The 17,299-nt window shown below is 53.7% G+C and overlaps 1 protein-coding gene across 1 annotated transcript in view; it reads left to right on the forward strand.

Moving 5' to 3' along the window:
* Positions 1-217: 217 nt before the first annotated feature.
* Myo15b (myosin XVB) overlaps positions 218-17,299 on the forward strand; it is a 37,421-nt gene continuing 20,339 nt past the window's right edge. Inside the window, exons 1-18 of the mRNA NM_001402394.1 lie at positions 218-2,479; positions 3,352-3,415; positions 3,639-3,748; positions 3,908-3,982; positions 4,252-4,348; positions 5,711-5,814; positions 5,954-6,239; positions 6,346-6,507; positions 7,448-7,561; positions 7,650-7,708; positions 7,783-7,915; positions 9,095-9,190; positions 9,749-9,880; positions 13,132-13,257; positions 15,215-15,292; positions 15,468-15,583; positions 15,669-15,714; positions 15,846-15,970. Coding sequence (NP_001389323.1) covers positions 432-2,479; positions 3,352-3,415; positions 3,639-3,748; positions 3,908-3,982; positions 4,252-4,348; positions 5,711-5,814; positions 5,954-6,239; positions 6,346-6,507; positions 7,448-7,561; positions 7,650-7,708; positions 7,783-7,915; positions 9,095-9,190; positions 9,749-9,880; positions 13,132-13,257; positions 15,215-15,292; positions 15,468-15,583; positions 15,669-15,714; positions 15,846-15,970 — 3,971 coding nt within the window. The 5' untranslated portion in view covers positions 218-431. The remainder of the gene's footprint in view (positions 2,480-3,351; positions 3,416-3,638; positions 3,749-3,907; positions 3,983-4,251; positions 4,349-5,710; positions 5,815-5,953; positions 6,240-6,345; positions 6,508-7,447; positions 7,562-7,649; positions 7,709-7,782; positions 7,916-9,094; positions 9,191-9,748; positions 9,881-13,131; positions 13,258-15,214; positions 15,293-15,467; positions 15,584-15,668; positions 15,715-15,845; positions 15,971-17,299) is intronic.

Here is a 17,299-nt window from a genome sequence, read left to right on the forward strand (position 1 = left end):
ATGCCCAAGTGTCCCCGACCCCGGCTGGGCACAGACAATCCCTGTCTCCTGGAGAAGCCCTCACGTAAAATAGCTTGGTTCCGCCCCTCTTGGTAGACCTATAGTGAGGATGAAGTAGAGCCTGGCCTCCTCAGTCTGGCCTAGTGCCAGGCTGACCTGTCTGGCAAGGAGTCCTGGCGTCCTTGCCCTGTCCACGGCCTTTGTCCGCAGCCCCAGCGTCTCCTCTTTCCTCTAGTATCACTCCATTGTTGGCCACAGGGGTCAGGACCCGCTGCCTCCTGCATTATTTACGCTGCTGCCCAGGAGGGGAGACTCCAGGACCGGGACAGATTGAGCCCATAACCCTGCGAGAGCAGAAAACGTCTAGCAACCGAGACTTCAGGGCACCCGTGGGCAGTCAGACTAGAGAGCAAAAGGATCAGGACATCGGGATGGGCGGAAGCAAGGGCAAAACACATCAGCGCCGGGCTCGACCTGGGAGACCAGCCTCAGCCGAGCGGGAGTCCGGGTCCGCCAGCGCCGACTGCGCCCCAAGCAGAGACCGCAGGCCTGACCGCGGCAAAGCCCACAAGACCAAGCCCGCTACGGAATCTGAGGACCCCGCAGGCAAAGAGACCACCGGAGGCCGCAGAAAGCCCACCGGAGAGGGGAACCACCGCTGCAGAAGTGCAGAAATTGGGACATCTCAGGAGACCCAGGAGAGGCAGGGCAGCTCTCAGCGTCTGGGACACGGACCCACGGAGAGCCGCGAGTCCGAGAACAGTTGTGGGGAGCACCGGGAGGAACAGAGAATCCCCGGGGAAGAAGAGAGGACAGTCAAGCGCGGCCGCCGCAAGAGAGGAAAGGATCGGGGACCTTCGACTCGACGAGGCCATGGAAAGACGCCTGGCAGGGATGGGGACGCGTCGAGCGGAGATGGTGGCAGCTCGTGCTTGGACAGTGAAGCCCGCGAAGCCCAGGACAGCAGCAGCCAGGGCGGTGGAGCCCCGGAGCAGCCACCCAAGATGGAGCCTTCCGATACCAACTCAGAAGGCGCCCCAACTATAGGACCCAAGCTAACTCTGGTGCAGGGCAAATGCCCTGATAGCAACCATCCAGGCAGCGAAGGACACACCTTGGACTTCCAGAGCAGGGAAGGGTCATCGGGGACAGGGTCTCAGAGAGCGAGTGACGATTCCCAGACAGATACAGACTCGAGCCCCGGGTCTGCTGGGCACAGATGTCTCTCACAAAAGATCCCTGAGTCCCAGGAGACAGACCTGGGCAGGGAAGCTGCAGCCTCCAGCATTCCCAGGGGCTCTCAGAGTCCTCGGGACTCTAGCGCGACCGTAGACACCAGTGACGTCGAGGCGCAGCCAAAGGCTGAGCTGCCGGGCCCTGAACCTGAGACGGTGGAGGAGGCTCCCGGGGCTCAGCGCCTCCAGGTCGGAGAGCTGGCGAGGAAGGTGCAAGTGGTTGTGGGCGAGAGTGACGCGGGAGCCAGAAAGCGAGTGGGTGCAGGGGACCCAGGACCCCAGGACCGGACGCCGCTGGCCGCGCTCGTAGTGCTCCGCAGGCTGCGCCCGAGGCCCCCAGCCCTCGGGTCTCCTCAGCTTGCCAGTGGCGTCCCCGTGGGTCTCAAGGCGCGGCTGCAGCGCGTGGCACCAGCCCTGGGCTTCCTGCGCTGGCTGCGACTGCGGGTGGAGCGACGTCGAGCCGAGGCGCGCAGCGCGAGCCCGCGGGAGCGCGAGGAGCGCGGCCGCCAGAGGGCGCTCGAGGCGCGGGGCGGGGCGTCCCGGCCACGGCGCTGGCTGGCGCTACGCCTGGCCTGTCGCCTGGTGGGGCTCCGGGGAACGCCGCGGGCTCCCCCTAGCGGTGGTCCGAGCCCTCCACAGGCTGTGAGTAGCTCAGTCTCTGAAGATGCTTCAGCCATCGAGGATCCAGCTCCAGATCCCAAATTCGCCGTGGTCTTCCCCCGGATCCATAATGCGGGGAAGGAGTCGGGCAGCAGCAGTTCAGAAGCATCCACGGACGCCCCCACTGCAGAAGGCCGCGTTTCGTCTCCTGCTGGGGCTGCCGAGGATAGGGAGGAACAAGAGGCTAATGGAGAAGGAGTGGTCAGGTCCTGTCAGGCTCCCTGCTTTTTCCCGTCTGCCCCCTGTGGGACCCCACCGGATGAGAACCGGAGCGAAGCAGAGCCAGAGACCTTGGAATCTAAGACTGGGCTGCATTGGGCACAGGACTCTAATCCCTGCGAAGACCCTGAGCTTGACGCTGATACTCTGCTGCCTCAGCTCACCCTGGAGACTCGCCTGCGGCAGAATAGCCCCTGCAGGTCACCAAGGGAGCGGTGGGAGCCAGAAGATGACGCTGAGGCAGCGCTGGAAAGGGACCTGGAGTTGAGCCTCCAGAGAGACCTGGAGATGCCACCCTTTCTGGGGACTAAGATCAGGAGTCTCCCAGAGGGCCTGGAAGACATTGAGGACCTCGCCAGGCTGCGGTGAGGGACACAATGCCAAATCTGCTGCCCTAGTTCATAGTTTCTCATAATTCATCCGGCCCTCAGACCTTTCAAAATCGTATGAACCCTTACTGAATCAACAGAGGATTTTTGTCTCAGAGAAAGACAGATTTGGGGTGCAAGGTCCCTTCCAAATCTCCAGCCCTGCCCTTACTATCAATTGAACCTAGAGTCTCCTGCATGTTAGTCTTGGTCTATATAACCCCAGGCCTTATTTGTTTGTCTGTTTATTTATTTATTTATTTATTTATTTATTTATTTATTTATGAGATAGGGTTTCTCTGTGTATCCCTGGCTGTCCAGGAACTCGCCCTGTAGACCAAACTGGCTTCCAATCTCCCTCTGCCACCCAAGTACTGGGATTAAAGGCATGTGCTACAACTACAGCCAGGACGAGCTCTCTCTCTCTCTCTCTCTCTCTCTCTCTCTCTCTCTCTCTCTCTGTGTGTGTGTGTGTGTGTGTATGAGAGAGAGAGAGAGAGAGAGAGAGAGAGAGAGAGAGAGAGAAGCTCTCGAGTCCCACATACATATGCAGAGGTCAGAGGACCACTTGCAGAAGCTGACCTGCCACCCTGAGGTTGCTGGGGCTCACACTGGTTGTCACAGGGAGTGCTTGCACCCTCCTAGGCATCTTTCCTCCCTGCCTCAAGCCTGCTTTTACCTTTTAAGTTGTCAAAGAATCTCACCAGGTTGCCCAGGCAATCTATATACCACCAGGCGGGAGTTGAACATGTGGTACACTTGTCTCAGCCTCCCAGGGGACAGGGGACGACTGGAGAGCCCCGCTGGGAGTGGCAAAGCTTCCCCAGGACTTCCCAGCAACTTCACCCTCTGCCCTGATGTCCCTACAGGCTGGTGTGTGACAGCTCTGTGCTGCTATGCCTCAAGAAGAGGTTCCACCTGGGCCGCATCTATGTAAGGGGGAACACAGGGAAGGGTGTGGGCTAGATTCCCTTTCCCCTGTGGGCAGGCAGCTCCCTGGCATCCCTGAGGCCTCTCTTAATCCTTAGACAGGGTGCAAAGCCAGCTCGACCTGGGTCCCTACAAGACATGCATGAGAGGCTGGTTTGGGGTGCATCGGAACATCCCATTTATATTCCCCCATCTCCATCTCATGAGCCTCTGCTTTCTTTACCAGACTTTTGGGGGACCCCTCCTGCTTGCTCTGAACCCCCACCAGCCCCTGCCTCTCTTCTCATCAGAAGTCTCAGCCAGCTACCATCCCAGGAAAGCCCCAAACACCACACCGTATGTGACTTTGTCCCTTTGACCCTGGGCTGAACCCCCTAAATATTTGTCTTAGTGAATGAGTGCCAGGGCCTGTGGGCACATCACTCATTCCTAGGAGTCCCCAGACAACCATCTCTGTCACCTTCTCACACCTCTGCTGTCCTCCCCCTCTCCCAGACACATCTTTGCCATCGGGGTAGCAGCCTATAGCCTGTCTCAGAGCTCTGGACAAGACTCCTGCATCCTCCTGGGGTGAGTCCCGGCTAACTTGCTTGCTGAGCCCACAGGGATACCCTAACTATTGGTCCTGTGCCCCGCTGGGCAGCAGTTCAGGAGACATCCTCAGATCTGTCCTGAGGCCCTAGTGTTGCTGTATAGCACTTCTTTCTGGTTAGTCTCCATGAAGCAGGTCTATCCTCTACATTGTAGGAATCACTTGCATGTGGTATATCCCCACTGCCTGGGCTCAGTGAGCCAGTCCTGTGTGCTTCCTCCCATTCCTTAGCCCCTCCCTCCTGCAGGGGCCACAGTGGCTCAGGGAAGACTGAGGCTGCCAAGAAGATTTTGAAATTTCTAAGCAGCATAGAGCAGAAGCCGATGGAGGCCAGCGGGGCTCAGGTGAGATCTGGCTGGAGGCAACTGGCCATTTCCCCAAGCCCGTGGCTTCTCATGGGTCAGCCACCATGGTTTTCCTAATGCAGGGGAGTGGGTTTAGGCCTTTTTATTCCATTTTTTGTTTGTTTGTTTCGTTTTAAAGATTTATTTGTTTATTCTATGTGAGTACACTGTAGCTGTCTTCAGACACAAGTATCAGAAGAGGGCACCAGATCCCATTACAGATGGTTGTGAGTCACCATGTGGTTGTGGGATTTGAACTCAGGACCTCTGGAAGAGCAGTCAGTGCTCTTATCTGCTGAGCCATCTCTCCAGCTGCCCCCCCTTTTTTTATAGCCCTTGGTTTCGTGTTTTTTTTTTAAAGATTTATTTATTATATGTAAGTACACTGTAGCTGTCTTAAGACACACCAGAAGAGGGCATCAGATTTCTTTACAGATGGTTGTGAGCCACCATGTGGTTGCTGGGATTTGAACTCAGGACCTCTGGAAGAGCAGTCTGTGCTCTTTTTTTTTTTTTTTTTTTTGGTTTTTTTTTTTTTTTCTGGAGCTGGGGACCGAACCTAGGGCCTTGCGCTTCCTAGGCAAGCGCTCTACCACTGAGCTAAATCCCCAACCCACAGTCTGTGCTCTTAACCACGGAGCCATCTCTCCAGCTCCTGGTTTCGTGCTTTTAAAGACCGGGTTTCTCTGTGCAGTACTGGCTGTCTTGGAACTTGTTCTGTAGACCAGGCTGGTCTGGAACTTAGAGATCCACCTGCCTCTACTTCCAGATTAAAGGCATGTGCCGCCATGCCTGAATATCTTACTTTATTTTTTAAAAACAACATCTCATGTAGCCCTGGATGGCCTAGAACTTCCTATGTAGTTGAGAATGACTTTGAACTTCTGACCCTCTGCCTGCCTCCGCCTCTCCAGTGCTAGCATTACGCTCTGCACCACCATGCTCAGTTTTATGTGGTATTGAGTCCAGAGTCTCCTGAACGTAATGTGAGCAACTTTACAAATTGAGCTTCACCCTCGACCCTTTTAATTTGGGGTTGGAGTGGGGTTCTGACGGGACTGACTCCATGAGGGTCCGTACAGTCAGGGGGATAGAGAGCTCCCAGTGGGTGGCAGGTGCCAAGGCCATCTTACAAAAACATGAGTCTCAGGGCTGGAGAGATGGGTCAGTGGTTAAGAGCACTGACTGCTCTTCCAGAGGTCCTGAGTTCAATTCCCAGCAACCACATGGTGGCTCACAACCGTCTGTAATGGGTTCCGATGCCCTCTTCTGGTGTGTCTGAAGACAGCGAGAGTGGACTCACATACATGAAATAAATAAATCTTTAAAAAAGAATTCACAGTCTCCCAAACCCTCATGCAGCTGGAGGACATATTGCCCGTGCTCAGCAGCTTTGGACATGCCAAGACCATCCTGAATGCCAACGCCAGCCGCTTTGGCCAGGAGACACACCTCTGCTTGCAGCAGTGAGTGCTGGGGCCGGTGGGCCCGATGGCACCTGTGACAGGTTACTCTTCTTGGGAGTACTATCTTTACCTCGGCCCCTGGGTTGCCCCTTCACAGAAGTGCTTCTGGGCATGCCTGCCCTGTCTCTTTTACCCACAGGGGGGTAATTGTAGGAGCCTCTATGTCCCACTACCTGCTTGAGACCTCCAGAGTAGTGTTTCAGGTAATGACCAGCCTCCTGCCCACCCCCTCCCCAGCTCTGAAGGTGGGAAAGAGGACGGGGCACAGCCCTCAAACCCTACTCCCCACCAAGCCAGTTTCTCTACCCAAGGCCCAGGCTGAGCGAAGCTTCCATGTGTTTTATGAGCTGCTGGCAGGGTTGGACCCCACGGAACGGGAGCAGCTCTCTCTGCAGGGACCTGAGGCCTATTACTACCTCAACCAGGTAGGGCGAGAGACATTCACAGATGGCGCACCCAGACTCAGCCATGGCTTTCAGGACACTGTGGGATGTCAGGCGTTGCCCCTCCAAAGCCTGCTGTTCTCTGCAGGGCGGAGCCTGCAGGCTCCAGGGCAAGGAAGATGCCCAGGACTTCAAGGAGCTGGTAAAGGCCCTGCGGGTGCTGGGGTTGTGCACAGAGGAGCTGACTGCAGTCTGGGCTGTGCTGGCCACCATCCTGCATCTGGGCAACATCTGCTTCTCTTCTTCAGAGGTGGGCTCCTTGTGAGCAGGACCACGGAGCACACAGGATGGGCCGTGATGGTTTGCACCATCAGGACAATGATGACACCAAGCCACTGTGCGTGGAGAGTCACAAAGCCCTGGGCTGCCTCTGGAAGATGGCAGACCCCTATTATATAGATGAGGACAGTGAGCCCCGGCCCTTCTGCACTCGCACCCTTTGTGCCGCCTTTTGTACTTGTCTGTAACCCGTAAGAAGAGCACCTGGGGCTAACCAAGAAGCTACTGGCTGAGGAGTACTGGGGAGATCCTGTGACACTTAAAAAAAAAATAACAACGGGGCTGGGGATTTAGCTCAGTGGTAGAGCGCTTGCCTAGTAAGCGCAAGGCCCTGGGTTCGGTTCTCGGCTCCGAAAAAAAGAAAAGAAAAAAAAAATAACAAAATTTAATTCTCATGACAACACTGTGCCCCAAGGGGTATTGTTTTCCCTCTAGCAATAAGCAGCAGAGGGTCAGAGAAAGAAATGGACTAGTCAGAACTGCTCAGCTACTAAGAAAAGACAGTCAGGACTCACACTCTGGGCCTTCAGCCCCAGAGGCCGGCTCACTGCAGCCCAGAGCACTTCGTACACTCTTGGTTCTTCTATTTCTTTCTTTCTTTCTTTCTTTCTTTTTTTCTTTCTTTCTTTCTTTTTTTTTTTTTTTTGGTTCTTTTTTTTTTGGAGCTGGGGACCGAACCCAGGGCCTTGCACTTCCTAGGCAAGCGCTCTACCACTGAGCTAAATCCCCAACCCCTGGTTCTTCTATTTCTTTATTGACTTTGAAACGGAGTTTTACTGTGCAGTCCAGGCTGGTTTTGAACTCACAGAGATTCACTTGCCTCTGTTTCCCAAAGCAAAACCTGCCTGTCCCTGTCTGAGGACTATTGCCATCACACAAGCAAAAGCTCCTTCTGTCCCTTCTCTGTCCAGCGGGAGTCCCAGGAGGTGGCTGCTGTGTCCAGCTGGGCCGAAATCCACCTGGCAGCCCGGCTGCTACAGGTGCACCCAGAACACCTAGAGGGGGCAGTCACCAAGAGGGTCACGGTGAGTCTGAAGGGTGCTGGGAAGGTGGGAGGAGCAACCTGGAGCACCTGTGAGTATGGGCCCGACGAAGCATTTCTCTGGTCTCCAGGACACACCCTACGGCCTTGTCTCCAGACCTCTGCCAGTGGAAGGTGCCATTGATGCCAGGTAAACTTGGGGATCGGAGAGTGGAGGCCAGGTGAGGCGCTCTGCGGGCAAGGCTCACTTAATGGTGCCCACAGGGATGCCCTAGCCAAGACCCTGTACGCGAGGCTCTTCACCTGGCTTCTGAAGCAGATCAATGTGCGGCTGTCCCCACCGAGGGAGGCAGACGGTGTGACCGCCATTGCTGTTGTGGACGTCTTCGGCTTTGAGGTCACCCCTGGAGGAGGGGAAGGGCATCTCATTCCAGCTCCTCCCTACACTGCTTGCCTGTCTAACCTGTGTCTCTCTGCTGGCTCCTTCTGGGGCCACTGAGTGGAATCTCGGTTGGGTGCCCTGGGTAGGGATGGAAAGGGAACAGGTCCTGGATCTTGGGTCTTTAGAGTCTGGTTGAGGCTGGATCTTGGGGCTCTCTGTCTACTTGACTTTATCTGCATGTTCCTGGGGGGAGGGTGATCCCCAAAGCATGTGCCTTTCTCAGCTGAGGCCGGAAGCCCTCCTGGGTTCCCTCTGGGAGGGACTGGAGCCCACCACAAGCCCCAGAGCTATCTGTTGTGTCCCGCCCCTTGCTGGCTGTGTGACCTCACATGGCTAATTAATCCTTCTGAGGTCACTGTCCCCAGCAGTACAGTAGGCAATGTCAGCAGGCCTTGCTGCCTACAGGGACATCACTTGGGAGAGTCCTGTCCTGCTTGGCTTCATAGACACACATGGCCACCGCCCTCTGCTGGGTTTGTCACCTCCCACATACCAAGGAGGAAAGAAGTGGGGCCTCTCAAGACTTCCAGAGGTCACAGCTGTGAACCCCTTTCCTAGGTGTTACCCCCTTTTGTGGGGATGGCTAACAATAATCGGGCTTGAATATCCCCACCCCCCGGTTCCTGGATGGGCACTGTTCACTGCCCCGTGTGTCCTGCCCTTCCCTAAAGGTGCTTGGCGACTACTCTGCCCCAGAAGGGAAGGGTTGCATGCACATCTGCTCTGGTGTGGGTTTGCGGTATGCACAGTTGTGCTAAGCCCTTCTAGCTTTGTGCTTGTGTACTGTGGCTGCAGAGGAGAACACTAGAGGCAGGCGGGAAGGCTTCCTGGAGGTGCCAGCAACAATGGGACTATGGGATTCTGAGTGCCATCCAGGCAGAGGCACCCTGCAGACCTTCTCCAGATGGGTGTGGTCAGAGCTCGAGAGGCTCATAATTGGACCAGAGGGCAGAACTGTGGAGGACTGGTGTATGGCCTATAGACTGCACCAGTTCCTTTTGACTTCTCCCTCTTGGCTGCAGCCTCAGCTCTGGGGTATCATTCCTTCTAGAGTCCTGAGGAGAAGGAGGGGCAGCCCTATTTGCCAGGCCCCCACCTCCTGTGCAGATCCCCCTCCTTGTTCACTTGCCCTAGGCACTGCGGGTGAATGGCTTAGAGCAGCTGTGCAGCAATCTGGCCAGCGAGCGCCTGCAGTTCTTCTCCAGCCAGAGGCTGCTGGCCCAGGAGGAGGTATGGGGCTGAGCACGGACTTTGCAGGTGACCCAGAGCACTGTCTTGAACAGAGGCTGAAGTTGTCACAGAAAGACTGCCTGAAGCCCCCTTTCCACAGTGGGTGGGAAGGGCTCAGTCTTTAACCTCCCTTTGCATACGTAAGAGGACAGTCTCAGGGTTGGGGGATTTAGCTCAGTGGTAGAGCGCTTGTCTAGCAAGCGCAAGGCCCTGGGTTCGGTCCTCAGCTCTGAAAAAAAATAAATAAATAAAAAGAGGACAGTCGGGGCTGGAGAGATGGCTCAGCGGTTAAGAGCACTGACTGCTCTTCCAGAGGTCCTGAGTTCAATTCCCAGCAACCACATGGTGGCTCACATCCATCTATAATCAGGTCTGGTGCCCTCTTCTGGCCTGCAGGTGCATACATGCAGGCAGAAAGCTGTATGATGTATACATAATAAATAAATAAATGTTTAAAAAAAAAAAAAAAAAAAAAGAGGACAGTCTCTTGTGGAGCTCTGTGAGCTCGCCCAGCCCTGCATGTGGGCTGTTTTTTTATCGAACTCTGGTTGTTCCTAGGAGGTGTGCCAGCAGGAGCTGCTGAAATGGGTGCCTATTCCCCAGCTGCCAAGGGAGTCCTGCCTGGATCTCCTGGTGGGCCACCCCCATAGCCTCCTAAGCATCCTGGACACCCAGACCTGGCTACCCCAGGTGAGAGCAGTCAGTGACACGCAGGGTCAGGGATAAGGAATGGGGGGCCCTAGGTAGCCAGGATAAAGCCCAGCAGGGCTTCCTGTGAGACAAGGGTATAAGGTGGGAGACATAGCCTTCCGCACAGTCTGGGAAGAAGCATTCAAAGTCCTATACTCCCACCGAACACTTTATAAACATTTAGTCTGATGTGTCCTACATGTATGTGTCCTACATGTATGTGTGCATGCATGGTACTGTGGAACCTCAAAAGAGGATGTCAGGTCCCCTGGAACTGGAGTTAGGATGGTCACAAGCTGCCATGTGGGTGCAGGGAGCAGAGCCTGGGTCCTCTGAAGGAACAGCAAATGCTCTTAACCACAGAGCCATCTCTGCAACTCCTTTGGGGTTTTGGGTTTTTTTTTTTGTTTGTTTTGTTTTGTTTTGTTGAGACAGAAAGTTACATATGTGGCCTCAAACTCCTGATCCTTTTGCTTTCACAGTCCCCCCCCCATTTTTTTAAAAGATTTATTTATCATATGTGAGTACACTGTTGCTGTCTTCAGACACACCAGAAGAGGGCATCGGATCCCATTACAGATGGTTGTGAGCCACCATGTGGTTGCTGGGAGTTGAACTCAGGACCTCTGGAAGGGCAGTCAGTGCTCTTAACCGCTGAGCCACCTCTCCAGCCCATGTGCTGGGGTTAAAGGCATGCTCCACCAACAGTGTGCTAAAAATGCTTCTTGGGTTAGTAACTGGCCAGTGTGTGTAAATATTCCCTGTGACACATCGGCCTCTGCCTCCTTATCTTTGAACTCCCAGGGAGAGCAGACAGTCGTGATTATCAGAGGCTGTCAGTGTGACTTAACCTCTCCTCTCCACAAAACTGAGCTGCAGGAGGGCAGGGCCTGTCTGAAGAACTCCGGCTGTACCTGAGGCGTTGACAGATGGATTCATGTGTAGGGATCATTCTGAGGGAAAAGGTCCAAGACGAAAGATTCAGTTCTCTCTTGGAGCCCAGGAGAGTGGGGAAGAAATGGTAAGGGCTGGAGAGATAGGTGGCTTAGAGGGTAAGAGCAGAAGACCCAAGTTCAATTCCCAGCACCCACATGGTGGCTCACAGCCATTAATATAACTCCAGTCTCAGGAGATCTGATGACCTCCTTTGACCTCCCTAGGCACCAGCCACGCATGTGGGGCATACGACGACATACAAGCAAAGCACACGCACACATTCAAAAGGAAATAAATCTAAAAAATAACTAAATTTAAAAATTTTAGGCTGGGTGGGGTGGTACATGCTTTTAGTCCTAGCATTTGGGAGGCAGAAGCAGGAGGATCTCTGAGACTTCAAAGCCAGCCTGGTTTATAGAATGAGTTCTAGTATAGCCAGGGCTACACAGACAGACCCTGTCTCAAAACAACAAAGAAAAAGAGACACACACACACTATGGGATTCTGAGTGCCATTCTGATATGTGTGTGTGTGTGTGTGTGTGTGTGTGTGTGTGTGTGTGTGTGTGTGTGTGTGTTGGGGTAGTGTATAGTTCAGTGGTAGAGCATTTGTCTGCTGTGTATAAGACAAGACAGTGGATTCAGTCTGTGGAGTGATTCTTTAATCTGGGAGCAGTCAGATTTCTTAATTCTAGGCCAGCTTGGTCTACGAAGTGAGTTCCAGGACAGCCAGGGATACACAGAGAAACCCTGTCTCAAAAAACTGGGGGAAAAAAAAAGATAATAAATTCAATTTCTTGATTCTAATATAAACTCCACCTGATGTGGTGATAAACACCTGTCTGTCAGCACTCACGAGGCAGAAGCAGGGGGGAAGCAAGTTTGAAGCCAGCACAGCTTGGTGTAAGACAGACAGACAGACAGACAGACAGACAGACAGACCGGGTTGAGCTAGGCAGATGTCTGGTGGGCAGCTTTGTGGAGTCACAGGGACATGCGTAGGACCCAAACCTTTGGGAACTGAGGTTGCAGGGTGGACACCAAAAATAAAGTGACCCTGGGAGGGCAATATGGCTCAGCTTGGAGGAGGGCTTGCCTAGCAGGCACAGAACCATAGGTTCGATTCCCAGCATGGAATGAAATCAGGCGTGGTAGTGCTGTTCTACAGAACAACCTAAGCCAAAGTACTGCATCTTGGGAGTTCAGCTCTGCCTCCTTGTAAAAGATCATTCCCAGGTAGATGGCTAATTGTTTACATTCGCTCATAGACGGGTGGAGAGGGTCACAGGACCTTGGCTCTCACTGCATGTGGCCTGGGGAAAAACCAGCATTTATGGGCCAGGGGAGACTATGGGAGAGGGCCTCGGCTGTGGTAAGACAGGAGCTCACACTGGGGTGACGCAGATATTGCCCCTCCTCCCTTGAGAAGGGATTGGGACAAAGGGTGCACACCTGTGGTCCCAGCGCTCTACAGGTAGAGGCGAGGAGGGCCATCCTTGGCTACACAGTGAGTTGGAGGCTAGCCTGATCAAAAGGGACTGTATCTCAAACATGAACAGTGGTGCCTGGTGTCTTTTTTTTTTTTTTTTTTTTTTCCTGGAGCTGGGGACCGAACCCAGGGCCTTGCGCTCGCTAGGCAAACGCTCTACCAATCCCCAACCCCTGTGCCTGGTGTCTTTAATCCAACCTTTAATCCCCAGTGTAGCGTCCTGGGTGCAGACGCAGGTGGACTAATGTGAATTCAAAGCCATCCTGGTCTTCACAGGGAACTGTCCCCCAGTCAAAGAAAGAGAAACCCTTTCACAGGAGTTTCTCAAGTCCCGGGTTCACTCTTTTTCTTTTTTGTGTTTGTCTGAGCACTGTGTGTGCCTGGTCCCAGGGGAGGTTGGAGAAGGGCATCGACTGGATTCCCTGGAGTTAACAACTGGGAGCCATCATTCATATAAGGGCTGGGAACTGAGCCTGGGCTCTCTGGCATAACAGCCAGTGAGTGCTTTTACCAACTGAGCCAGACCCTCAGTTTCTTTTAATTCCTTCAGGCTTCCTCAGAAATATCACATCTAGGGCTTGGCAGAGGTGGCCTGAGGTGACTCTGACCTTCTCAAATAGTACCTGGCTAGTCATGGAGAAAGGGAGCACACTGTAGGGACTCCTGCAGACTGAACTGACTCTCCCTGTCTGAGGAAGAGTTCTGGGGAGACAGATCTCGTCATGGCTAGGTCGTACGGGGCTGCGGCCTTCAGGAAGGATCAGGGCGAACGCAGGGAACACCAAACATGTACGGAGCCTGAGACAGTGTGGCTTCTTCCTTACCAGGCCACAGACCACACCTTCCTCCAGAAGTGCCACTATCACCATGGTGACCACCCGAGCTATGCCAAGTCTCAGCTGCCCCTGCCAATCTTCACGGTGCGGCACTATGCCGGGACCGTCACCTACCAGGTATCTGTTCTTGGGCACAGAATGCAGGTGAATCAGTAGGGCGGAGTCATGGTAGTGTCTGCCCCTCCCAAGCTGAGTCACCTACCAGATGACAGTGTTGGAGAGATCCTCTTCCAAGACGTGGCACTGCTTCTCCACCTGAGCCTCAGGCCACACCCAGTTCCGATCGATGATGATGATGATGATGATGATGATGATGATTTGTAATAGCTCCTCGGCTCAGGATGGGCCTTGTTTTCCTATGTTTTTTTTTTTTCTTTTTTCTTTTTTTTCGGAGCTGGGGACCGAACCCAGGGCCTTGCGCTCACTAGGCAAGCGCTCTACCGCTGAGCTAAATCCCCAACCCCCAGGATGGGCCTTGTGAGCCACTCCCATCCTTGCTGGAATTTTTTTACATTTGTTTTTAGTTAATTGGCGAGTGCATGAGTGTCTTCTCTCTCTCTCTCTCTCTCTCTCTCTCTCTCTCTCTCTCTCTCTCTCTGTGTGTGTGTGTGTGTGTGTGTGTGTGTGTGTGTGTGTGTGTGTGTATACATATGTGGAGGGCAGAGGACAACTCTGGGAGTTGGTTTTCCCCTTCCACAGTGTGAATAGTTGGGCTCGAACATTCGCCCTCGGGCTGGAGAGATGGCTCAGCGGTTAAGAGCAGTGACTGCTCTTCTAGAGGTCCTGAGTTCAAATCCCAGCAACCACACGGTGGCTCACAACCATCTGTAATGGGATCTGGTGTGTCTGAAGAAAGCTACAGTGTATTCGTATACATAAAATAAATAAATCTTTAAAAAAAAAAATTCGCCCTCAGACTCGGCAGCAGGTGTCTGACTGACCCAGTTGTTATGCAGTTTTCTTTCTTAACCACTGAGCCATCTCAACTGCCCCTTAACAAAACACCCCCCCCTTTTTTTTTTTTTGGTTCTTTTTTTCGGAGCTGGGGACCGAACCCAGGGCCTTGCGCTTCCTAGGCAAGCGCTCTGCCACTGAGCCAAATCCCCAACCCCAACACCCCCCCCTTTTTTTTAAACAATTTTTACTTTGTGCGTGAGAGTTTTGCCTGCACGCGTCTGAGAATCGTGAGCGTGCCCGGTGCCCTCAGGAGTCATCAGATCCTCTGGGGCTGGGGTTACAATTGGATGGGAGCTATTATGTGGGTTCTGGGAATCAAACCCAGATCCTGCAAAAGAACGGCCAGTGCTCAACGGGGGAGCCATCTCTGCAGCCCCAAGTTGTCATCCTTTTAAAAAAATAATGTCTTGGCGTTTGGTTATTTTTTGAGACAGGGTTTCTCGGTGTATCACTGGCTGTCGTGGAACTCACTATGGAGACCCTGGCCTCAAACTCAGAGATCCACCTGTCTCTACCTCCTAAAGTGCTGGAATTGGAGACGTGAGCCACACCCCTGGCCCTTGGTTTGGGTTTTGAGACAAGGTCTCGTGTTGCCTCGTGCAGCCTTTAACTTTCTTTGTGGCCAGGGATGACCTTAAACTTCTGACTTTTTTGCTTCCAGTCCCCAAGTGCTGGGACTGCAGGTGTGCGGCACCCGTTCAGGGTTTAGGCAGTGCTGGGACTCAGAACCCAGGGCTTGGGTATGCTAGGCAAGGGCTCCTCCAGCCGTGCACAACCCTGTCCCTCAGATTGGGTTTTGATTAAAAACGAAGAAGCAGCCAGGTGTTTAAACCCAGCAGAGGCCGGCGGATCCTGAGTTCAAGGCTAGCTGGAACAGAGGGAGTTCCAGGACAGCCAGGGCTACACAGAGAAACCCTGTCTCAAAGGAAAAAGAAAAAAAAAGAAACCATTCTGAGTTTTATGTGGAGAAAGGCGTAGGGATAATCAAGAGAGTACTGAAGAGGCGGAGGGCAGAGGAGACTTTTCTCTATGGTAGCCAGCTGTTCTACAGCACAGGCCCTGGACTTTACTAAAACCTGCTCCCATCGATAGGTTCCACGGGCCTCCTCTCTTGCAGGTGCACAAGTTCGTAAACAGAAACAGGGACAGCCTGGACCCCGCCGTGCTGGAGATGCTCAGGCAGAGCCAGCTGCAGGTGACCCAGCTTCCTTTTAGGGGGCCATCAAGCTCTGAGGGGCTGGTCCTTGACACCTGGGTGGAGGAATGGGCGTGTGCAGGGTTCGGTGTTTAGGGCTACCTGCTCCAGGGCCTGTGTGGCGGGTGGACAGGTCCAGGATAGAAAGAGCTGAAACTCATGTCACCCCACACAGCTCATGGGCAGTCTGTTCCAAGAAGCAGAGCCCCAGGCTGGGACCGAGCAAAGCAAACCCACATTGGCCTCTCGATTCCAGCAGTCCCTGGGTGACTTGCTAGCTAGGCTAGGCAGGTGAGAACTGTGCCGCCCTTCCGCTGGACCCCAGAGGGAGGATGGAGGGTAGTCTGATCTGAGACTATCCCCCTTCCACTCTCAGGAGCCATGTCTATGTTATCCACTGTCTCAACCCCAGCCCTGGAAAGGTGAGCTCCCTTCCCCGAAATCTCACCCCTGCTGTGCTCTCCTCCGCCCCATCCCACCCCACCCCCAGGACCCTCTCCTCTCAGCCCTACTCCTGACTCCAGCTCTCCTTGGCTGTGTCTCTGGCTCCCAGCTCCCAGGCCTCCTGGATGTGGAACACGTGGCAGAGCAGCTGCGTCAGGCTGGCGTCCTGGAGATCATAGGCACCCGAAGTACCCACTTCCCCGTACGAGTGCCCTTCCAAGTCTTTCTGGCAAGGTAGGATTCCATGGTGAGGTAGCAGAAACCAACACCTGACAGAGGTCAATCCCAAGTGGGTGGTCTTAGCAGAGAAGCAACCGTGTGTCTGACTTCCAACAGGCTTCCCTTCACCATTCCTTACATACATGCGTGCTCACATGTTCACTCACACATGTGCTCGCTCACACCTGCTGGCTCACACATGTGCTCATTAACACACTGACTCACACATGCTCATTCACATGCATTGCATATTCACGCATGCATGCTCACACACACATTCACTCACACATGCATGCTCACACACACTCATACATGCATGCTCACACACATGTGCTCATTCACACACTCACTCACACATGCATGCTCACACACACTCACATGCATGCTCACACACTCATACATGCATGCTCACACACATGTGCTCATTCACACACTCACTCACACATGCATGCTCACACTCACACACACTCACACATGCATGCTCACACACACACTCACTCACACATGCATGCTCACACACACACTCACTCACACATGCATGCTCACACACGATTGCTCACACGTGCTCATTCACAAATTCGCTCATACATGCTAGCTCACATATGTGCTCATTCACACTGACTCACACACATGCATTGCATATTCACACATGCATGCTTACACACTCACTCACACATGCATGCTCACACACAATTGCTCACACATGTGCTCATTCACATACTCACTCACACATGCTAGCTCACATATATATGCTCACAGACACTTCCTCACACATGTACTCATTCACACACTTGCTCACACATGCTCACTCACATGCATACTCACACATGCTTGCTTACACACATTTGTTCATACACACTTGCTCATACGCGCTCGCTCACATATGCATGCTCACACATGCTTGCTCATACACATTTGCTCAAACACACTCGCTCACACTCCTTTCTCTATTTGCCTCATCTCAGTGCTAATGCTCTGCTGGAGATGACGGGCACCCTGCCTGCCCTGGGACCTTACCATGGAGCCGGCTGAGCACAGCCAGGATCATGAGGCTGTGACTGAACAGTGAGATGCTGGAGCACAGTTAGCAGAGCCGTTCAGATTGATAAGGGATGGCCCCTGTGTCATGGGGACAGTGAGGGTACAGCAGCGTTTGAGGAGGAGCTCAGAAACATCTAGGAAAGCTGGTGACTAAATGTGAGGCCTTGGCTTGGACCCGCCTCTTGCCACCCCCTGAGGCTTCCGTCCAGGGCTGTAGCCACCCTCTCTGCCTGTGACTATCTTAGCTGGGGACAGCCTGGCTGAGGGGTGGAGCCTGAAGCAGGCAGTAGATGAATGCAGTGA

The sequence above is a fragment of the Rattus norvegicus genome, chromosome 10 (assembly GCF_036323735.1).
Source record: "Rattus norvegicus strain BN/NHsdMcwi chromosome 10, GRCr8, whole genome shotgun sequence".
NCBI lineage: Eukaryota > Metazoa > Chordata > Mammalia > Rodentia > Muridae > Rattus > Rattus norvegicus.